This window comes from Vigna unguiculata, chromosome 9 (genome assembly GCF_037176805.1).
Source record: "Vigna unguiculata cultivar grain cowpea cultivar isolate G323 ecotype 2 chromosome 9, ASM3717680v1, whole genome shotgun sequence".
Classification (NCBI taxonomy): domain Eukaryota; kingdom Viridiplantae; phylum Streptophyta; class Magnoliopsida; order Fabales; family Fabaceae; genus Vigna; species Vigna unguiculata.
Window position 1 is genome coordinate 31228959 of NC_140800.1, and position 9078 is coordinate 31238036.

A 9078-nucleotide genomic window follows, 5' to 3' on the forward strand; every position below is an offset into this window, starting at 1 on the left:
GACTTGAGTAAAGTTTAACAGCTTCATTTCATGATGAACTTGACACATTTTTTTAGCTACACTGAATTTCAAGATTTCTTCATCATACAATGTCATTCTAATAAATCCCTCGACTAATGTCGAAATTATACCTGTTGTTTTAATTCTTTATTTATCAAGTTTTGTATTTTAATTCGTGATTTTGCAAAGAGTCATTTATTTAATTTTCTGTTCCACTAAAACTAAGGCTTTGAAGTGATTGATGTCTTAATGCAAAAGGAATAAAGAAAACAATATTTCAGGCACAATATAAGGTAGAATCTATATGAAGTTAAAAGCTAATAACTCTTCTGACATTGCATGTTAATAATGTTTCGAGAGAAAAGTGCTTTGAAATTTAATGGTTTAGCCTTTAATTTCTTACTAGAATGGCAGCATCTTCCTGATCTAGCAAATTCTTTTCTTCCTTTTAATTATTATACAGAAGTCGTTATCACAATGAGATTCAAACATTCATTCGGCGGATTATTATATTCACCTTGTTGAATTTAGAATTTTCGTTCAAACAACCTCTTGGTGAAATGGTCCAAATGCCTCCTTTAAACACTAGTATATACAAATATGCAAGTTAAGGTAAGATGAACCACACACCAAAGTTTAAAAGGAACAAACCATCAATTTGACTGCAACCATCCTGAGGTTTGACTACCATGGGATATATTCAACGTTGCTCGACTACGTAAGCATCAATTTGTTGGCAAAAAAGTTCACAAAGTAAAAATTAAGGGGCAGAACATACGTACACACGTGAAGATCATTAAAAACAGGACAAGAATTTAGTGTGAACCAAGGTTGGCAGAGCCTTACTATTATAATGCTTCCTTGCGTCTGAGCAAAGTAACTCGAAAATAAATTTCATTTTAAAGCTTCCTTTTTTATCTCTATATACACGTCCCTCTCACAACCCAGGAGAGAAAGTACTATGCACACTTAAGCCACACGTAAGAGCTCAGTGGCGTGTAAAACACCGAAAACAATGATATGTTGTGCAAGTAACATAATGGTTCAAGCAACTATAACTTTTACACCAACATTGACTCAATCGTTAATTATGAAGTTTAATTATTATTTGAAAAAATGACACCAGCGTTTATGTTGAGTAATTGCATAGTCATATTTTGACCTTTTTTACTCGAGATGCACGGACCCCAGGAATCACCCTGCGCATCATCAAGGTCATGCAACCCAACTGATTTTTGCACGGCGAGGAACCATGTCTCAGGTCAAAGTAAGGAAAAACACTAATGTTCCACCATTAAAAAACAATGACACTTTGTTTAGAAATAAATTAGGATGCGTGGATTTGGTTGGGACGAAATAGTGAGACATAAAAGGTTGGGAGATCCAACGTTGAAAATTTTCTATGCCAAACAGGGGGAAAATCGCTCTCCCGTTGGTGATAACGGATTGTTCTTTTATTACTGTAAACTAGTAGAAATGACTCATAACAAGTACCTGGAGAAGATTGAAAAAACGATTTTAGAAAGTACACAATTTTTTTATTCATTAAGTATGCATACATGTTACAAATGATGTCTTGATAAAACAAGATTTCGATGTAAAGTAATGGCAATCGATTATCATATATTTTTTAAACTTAAACAGCTTTCGTTTACCCTATTTCTCTTTTCCTTTCCTATTTCCATACATTCTGACTCCTACTTTTCTTTTTCTTTCTACCAACACACCCTTGACAAACTCCAAATTTTCTGTACTCAAACAAAAGAAAATTCAGCTAGCAAAATGTAAAAGAGAAAAATATAACAAGACACCCGCATCCAAAAAGCAGAAGAAACTGAATAGTGAGCCCTACATTCTGACTCCAAATTTCTGTACTCCTACTTTTTTTTTTTCTTTCTACCAACACACCCTTGACAAACTCCAAATTTCTGTACTCAAACAAAAGAAAATTCAGCTAGCAAACTGTAAAGGAGAAAAATATAACAAGACACCCGCATCCAAAAAGCAGAAGAAACTGAATAGTGAGCCCAAGGAATGCAGGAAAATTGAACGGACAAAAGAATATCAGCACTAATTCTCTTCCCACTGACCTACAAAGATCGTTCAGGATCATGTATAAGTCGGTGGTAAGGTATGCACCATTAGTATACAACACTAAGAAACATGTATGAACTCTACCCTAACTTCATCATTGACAATAAAATGGTAAAAGAAAGAATTGTCGTTTAATCCCCCAATACCTAACCATCCTAATCAGCAACGATTCAAATGAACATCCTGTCAAAGCAACTTCAGTCCAAAATAACATCAATATTGGGGTCCTCCTGCAGTTACCAGATAGAAGTATTGTGATCAATAGTAATGGAAAAAGTTCAGTAATGAACCATGATACTTCCATACATCGCAAAACTTATTTCCAAATATTTCATAAGGACCTTTAGAATTACCAGTAACTTCTAATAGTGGCATGGATCTTCTTAACCCTTCAAGGCAGCCTTATGCACCATGGTTTCCTTGTGTATTTGGTGGCAGCTCTTCTCCACAAGATCAAGCAGTCTCTCCAAGTTTACTGCCCATGAGTTAAGAACATCGTTGCTATCCTTGGCTCTTTGGAAACAAACTATTCCCATGGGTCTATCAATTTTTGCCACCAATGCCTTGGACACAACCATATCTGAAAGATGGTTCTCAGCTTCCTAAAGTTTGCAAGGAGAATTAGTTAGAATCTTCAATATAGTTTTGTAACAAGTATATTCTGGTAGATCATTAAGAAACAATATAACGATCAGTTTGAGGGGTAAATGTACTATTCAGATAATTTAAGCTGTGGGGCATACCTAATAAAATCTGTGCAGGAAACACACATTTATATAATATTAGGAAGTCTAAGTATCAAATTTGGTTTCTTTTTAAGTTCTGATTTTCAATTTTGGCCCCCTTATTTTTTATCACGATTTAAGTCCCCACATTTTAGAAAATCTGCAATTTAGGTTCAATCCTTAATTTTGAATGTTTAATTCTTTTTCTTTTTTAATTTAATTAATTGAACTATTTGCCGATGGAACACGAATATGTCGGATCTATGGTTCAAAGGAACCAAAAGAAAAAGAATGCAAAATTAAAAGTTAGATAAAATTGTGGATTTACAAAAATGTGGAGTAAAATCGTAAGAAATAAAGGAGACCAAAATCACAAATCAGGAATCAAAGGTGAGACAGAAATTGTAAAGCTTATATGTAGGTCTATTCCTGACTAAAGCAGCATATAACATGAAACTACCTTGCCACTGGTTATTGTGAAGGAACTGTGATATTTATCTGCAACACTACAGGCTTACCCAAACACATTAAAAACAACCAATTACCACAGATAATTTTCCGGCACATAATCATAACTAACATTCTAACCTGAACACTGAGACACAAAAGCTCTGCAAGTCTCTTCAAAGTAATCCTTGCATAGTATTTCGATATAACAAGAATATTCTGGCAAGGTAAACAAAAATACACCACATTAACGTTCACATCCTAAATTAAGAAGTGTTGAAAACTGAAAAATAAGACATTCACAAAATACCTCCCAAGCAATTTGGAGGGAGGGAGGGGACATAAGAAATATAACAATGTGAGGGAATTACATGTTCAATTACTCTTTCCTTCAGATCTTTTGCTGCTTCACCCAAATTCCTTCCAAGGTTATTCTCATTCTCAAACTCATCATTGTATGAATCCCAAAGAGTTGTCCACTGGATAACCTCCATGGTAACCAACTGTTTCAACAGTAACCTACAACATGATGTGTAACAGGTGCATCAACTGAGAAGGAAAGCATGACTAAAATGCCTAACACAACACAAACCCAAGCTTAGGATGGCGTACTTAAAGTTTGGAATCTCAGACAGATTCCTATCCTCCAAGGTGGAATTGAGAAGGCTTGACTGCATTGGATCATGTGGTGATAGAACCAAGTACCAGCATATTTTCCTCAGGACCTATACGTAAGGAAAATATTCAGAAAAAAAAGGAGAAACTCAATCTGACAATAACAGATAAATCAAATAAGTAGAAGGGAACCCTACTGGAATCCACTCGGCAGGATTTTCTTTGACAGATGGAATCTCATATATTGCCTTGTAGCATCGGCAAATTTCAAGATAATCATTTTTATGGGAATAGTACCTTCAAAATAAACAGATCATCACAAGACAACCAAAATATTATGATCAGCCAGCAAGATCATCTGAAAGTAGGCACCAAAAGAATGCAACACCAAAAGCAAATGAAACAAAACAACTATTAACAAGAATCTTCGAAGATTACAGAAATTGATTTTGAAAAATAGAACCAAATTAAAAAAAGTTGTGAGTACTAGGTAACTCAGTTTATAAGAATTGAACAGAGTATCCAATTGTATAATGACAAACAGAAAATAAAAGTCATTTGGTAACAGTCACTAAATGAAAGTTAGATAATGTTGTTTAGAAAGGGTTTCAACTTCGCAGTTCACAGCATAACGTATTTACAGAATGATAGTCATTCTCAAAACAATAATCGAGGGTACAAAAATCCATCTTTATGTTTGTAAGGTAAGGAAAAATATAACCAGTATCCTGTTGATTTAAGAAAACCATTCCTTATATTTCTAAGGTCAGTCAATGCATGATACAATTAGCATCATGCCAGGACTGACAGCTGTGCAAATGCAAGAAATAAACACGACAGTTCCTAAGTTGGTTTAAACATGGTACAGAAAAAGGGATGCTTTTGACAAAAAGGTTACACCAGGCCCATAAAAAATATAAATTGATTAGTTAGAAAGAAATAAGTAATTGTCAAATAACGTCTGTCTAATAATTTGAAGAAAGTGATATCAACCGTAACGTGATCTACTTTTGAAATCAAGTACTTCATTGCAAGAGTCATCATTGAAATTAAAATTTATGCTTCCGACAAAAAGTTAGAGAAACTGTTCAGATTCAACACAATTATATTCATTACACAAAAAAACTATCCAAAATCTAAAACATCCTGTTTTATTTAATATTATGTATAAGTACATGTACACTAGCTTGCAGGAAACTCAACAAATCAACCTCCTCTGTCCTTTCAAGCTAAGCCATGGCAGTGTGAACCCATATTTGAGGTATCAACTGTATAATTCAACAAATCATTATTTCACGATAAAACTTAAATCATGAAGAGGCTCAAAACGTTGTGAACCTATATTTGAGGTATCAACTGTATAAATTTCACCTTTGACCACAAACCTAATTACACGTCAAAAACCCTTTGAGATTTTATATCTTAAATCATATAAATAAAAATGCAAGGATTTCCAGAACAGGAGCAAGTAAACACTTGTGACTTGCCATCTCCAAGTCTATCCATCCTCATCAATGCAGTTTAAATTAGGTAGTGTTTAGCCAAACTTCTTTTTGAGTTTCTCTTCTCCTTAGAAGGAGAAATCATGCCAGCCAAACAATTTTGAAAAGATATTAAAATTACAAGTAGCTTTTTCTGAAATGAATAAAAGCCCACACAATAGAGCTTCCATAGAACCCAATTATAGTATCTTCAACTTTTATGCTCTGTTTGGATCAAGAGTTAAACAGTTAGGAAAGAGAAAGATTGACGAAAAAGAGCAGCAAGGTAGAAAAGTGCGTTGTTTGACTGAATAGAAAGAAATAAGAAAAGCAGTAAAAATCTTTTTAACCTCTAGTTTGGATAAGTGAAAGCAAAAGACAAAATATAGTATAAATTGCATACAGATAATAATTACAAAAGTTAGAGTTGGCAAAACAATATTAATTTTTACTATATTAGTTTTTTCATAACAAATTATTTACTATTTATTTTTATATTTTATGAAAAAATATTTGATGTTTTTTGAAAGGTGAAGAACTTGTACTCACAACTTTTGCAGCTTGTTTGTTGGGAAATGATTTTATATGTGGGAGCAACAAAAACTCTCTTTTATTTCTCCTCTCAAACCAATGGTGGGAATTTGACATTTCCATCCTATCTTCCTCCTCTCCATTTCCCTCTTCTCTATTTACACTCAGAACTGGTCCAGACAATAAGTTTACCATGAAAAGTGAAGAGCTTTAAATCTACTCTGTACCCTCCACAGAAAAAAAAAAATCTAGAAAGAGGCTCTGAGAATCCGTGTTGCTTTTCATCTTAATACAGAATCCAAATCCCCACATAAATTATAGTTCCCTAGATCAAGTTCAACATATTGACAAAGAAAAAAGGACTAAAAATCACTTATTCCAAATATACGGAAGCAGAACTGAAAATATGAGCAAGAAAGATGGAGAATGTTCTTGGATAGTAAGTTGGTCACCAAAGTGCATGAACTAGTAATAGACATATTCAACCTTGACTTTATAGAATTTCTATTGCAATAGTAGCACTATTTACTGCTACTGATAACTACGTTGTAAGAGAACAACATCTATATTTTAACACCCCCCATCATGAATTGAACAATCAAAACAAGAAAGCAAGTAGGAAATCAATTACCGAATCATTAGTTCATAATAGATACGCTTCAACTCTGGCAGAGATGGTATATCTGCAGGAGCTTCTTCAACAACATTATCACCTTCTTTAGGCTTTTTCTTTTCCTTTGAAACATCAGCATCAAATACTCTTTCATTAATCTTTTTTGAGAGTATCTGAGCACGAACATAATCCTGTCGGTCTAGACACAAACGAACCTGCACCACAGGTAAATGCAAGAGAATTACAAATCAACAAAATTAGTGGCCAAAGTGAATTTCATTACTTGAGGATATATTAGAATGTCTAGTACTTGTTCAAGAATGAAAGCGATTTTCTCAGTTTTTGCCATGGCACCAAAAGTTTCTACCTGTTAAGAAAACCAATCACGTTAGTCACCGGACAGCTAGTTGCATTAGCCAGTACCGTATCAAAATCAAAGGTGCATAATAAAAATCCTTCACAACATTTAATATTCACACTGACCGCAACTTCTTGCATCAAATCAGCAGCTTCATCAATAAGTCCTTGTTCTTCCCTAATTTTTGCAAGTTTCTTGATCAATCGAGCTCTCTCAATCTCAACATATATCTAACAGTTGATACAAAATACAGTACAATGTATATTAAATATCCATCTTATCTTATTAGACTACTTTGGAGGACAATAAAAAGGAATCAAGAGTGAAAACATCATATGCTCACCTTTCCTGCAGATACACTGTTCAAGGTTTCGATTAGGCTTATACAAGTTTTAACATCTGGTGTCTCATCGATATATTGCATAGCTTGCTGGACCATCGCTGTTACAGCCTGTATACAAAGGATAGGCTTATGAATGAAGATCATGTTTCTTGTACCAATTGCAAGACAACTAGATAAAATCTCTACACTGAGCAAATAGATTATAACTTGTCAAATGCAAAGCTGTGAGTGTCCTAATAATTTAGTATCGGGGCAAAAACAACAAAGAAATTTTCATGGATCAATTCATAGTTTATAGGGGCAAGAAACTAAAGGTGCAGGTAAGACGACTACAAGATCAACTTTATTCAAGACATTGTATGACAAACCGAACTAAGACACATGTATGAAGCCTAGACACACCTCATCAATGGCATGTTCTATGTCCGACATGTATCGGACACCGACACACGTATGATACTCGCACCACAAATGTATCGGTAAAGTGTCCAATTTGAAAGACATTTTTTTTGCATTTGACATGATTTTGACATGACTTCAACATAATGTTAATAATCACAAATTCAATGATGTTCTAAAAAACCCATAAACTTGTAAACTTATCACATAAGTTTCTATTATAATTATAAAAATAAGGAAAAAATCTTATATGACCACTATTTTTTACTTTTTTGGATATTAGATAGATAAATTAGATTCATTTTTTGTGTTAGTTGACAATGTGTTAGTTGAAAGTTTGAAACTAACATGTATATACACGCCGTGTCCGGTCTTCTATGTTTTTTTTCCATTTAGTCGTATCTTCGTATCAATGTGGGTATCATATCCGTGTCCGGGCCCGGGCTTCGTAGAGACGCATAGGTGGTGAAAGACGCATGTTCTGCATAATGTCTACTCTAACTTTCTAAAATAAGTGTAAAAGGTCCTAGCATGCATAGTTATTGCCAAAAATACAAATAGCGTTTTTTATTTCCTAGTCAAAATGATAATCACAATACTTAAGACTAAATTGATGAAATCAACGAAAATCACAATACTTAAACTTTTTCTACTAGCTCACATGCCCCGTTGATATTTGGAACAAAATTTCCATAGATAACGGTTAACACACAATACCTGGCGGGGTAACGAAACACTATAGAACATAGATTACGAAGTAGACGACAACAAATTTTAAAGCAAACCAAGAAAATCACGGCCACATCAATTAAAGCCCTGACAAACCTAACATAAAGTTCAACTACACAGATGATCAGCATAGAAAAGAAAACAAAAACTGGATAGGTTTTTTGCTCCTAATGAAAAACAAAGAAAGAGTCCTTACCTGCCTAAGTTGGCCACGTCGTTTGGATAAGAGAACAATCTGGTCATTGAGAGTGTCCCAGGCACGCGCTTCGAAACATAGCCGTAAAATTTCAGTGACGGCATTTCTTGTGGCGGCGACATCGCCGGCGAGCCTCGCATGCTTCTCCGCATTCAGCAATTGCTCTATTTCCGCGTCCAAATTCTCTGCGTTCCCCTGAAAATCCAGAAGAATCGTCAACTCTTATAATCAAAATCCAAATTCAACCATTCCAAATTCTTTTTCTAAGACCTACGCCAAGCAGCTTCATAGGGAGGTACAAATAAAAGTAGAGACACAAAGTGACATCGAGTAGTAACAGAGGAAGCGTATAAAGAAGAGTAGATATCTGGAGTGTGAAGAACATTTGGAAAACATGAGCACAAAAGAGCAGGTAGGTACCGCAGCCATAACCATTGAAGTTAGCGACTTTGCGTGCAGGAGGGGTAGAAGAGAGGAACTTCTTTCGTACTACTCTACTAGAAAGAAAGGAATCACATACATAGCATAGCATGAAACTATTTGATGG

General features: G+C 34.6%; 1 protein-coding gene across 4 annotated transcripts; it reads right to left on the minus strand.

The window, feature by feature from the left end:
* Window positions 1–2022: 2022 nt before the first annotated feature.
* On the minus strand, window positions 2023–9078 carry LOC114164799 (26S proteasome non-ATPase regulatory subunit 12 homolog A-like). 4 transcript variants are annotated; one of them, XM_028049563.2, is made up of 12 exons: window positions 8806–9078; window positions 8532–8726; window positions 7208–7315; window positions 6990–7094; window positions 6817–6873; window positions 6525–6721; window positions 4079–4178; window positions 3879–3991; window positions 3638–3785; window positions 3408–3485; window positions 2448–2696; window positions 2023–2324 (listed from the first exon to the last, which is right to left on the minus strand). In XM_028049563.2, exons 1-11 carry the CDS (start codon window positions 9061–9063, stop codon window positions 2478–2480), a joined length of 1578 nt encoding a protein of 525 aa, XP_027905364.2. In that variant the 5' UTR covers window positions 9064–9078; the 3' UTR covers window positions 2023–2324; window positions 2448–2477. The 4 variants fall into 4 exon arrangements, with proteins under 4 accessions (XP_027905364.2, XP_027905368.1, XP_027905365.2 ...); XM_028049564.2 differs by having other exon boundaries at window positions 2089–2324; window positions 2436–2696; XM_028049567.2 differs by lacking the exons at window positions 8532–8726; window positions 8806–9078 and adding an exon at window positions 7955–8467.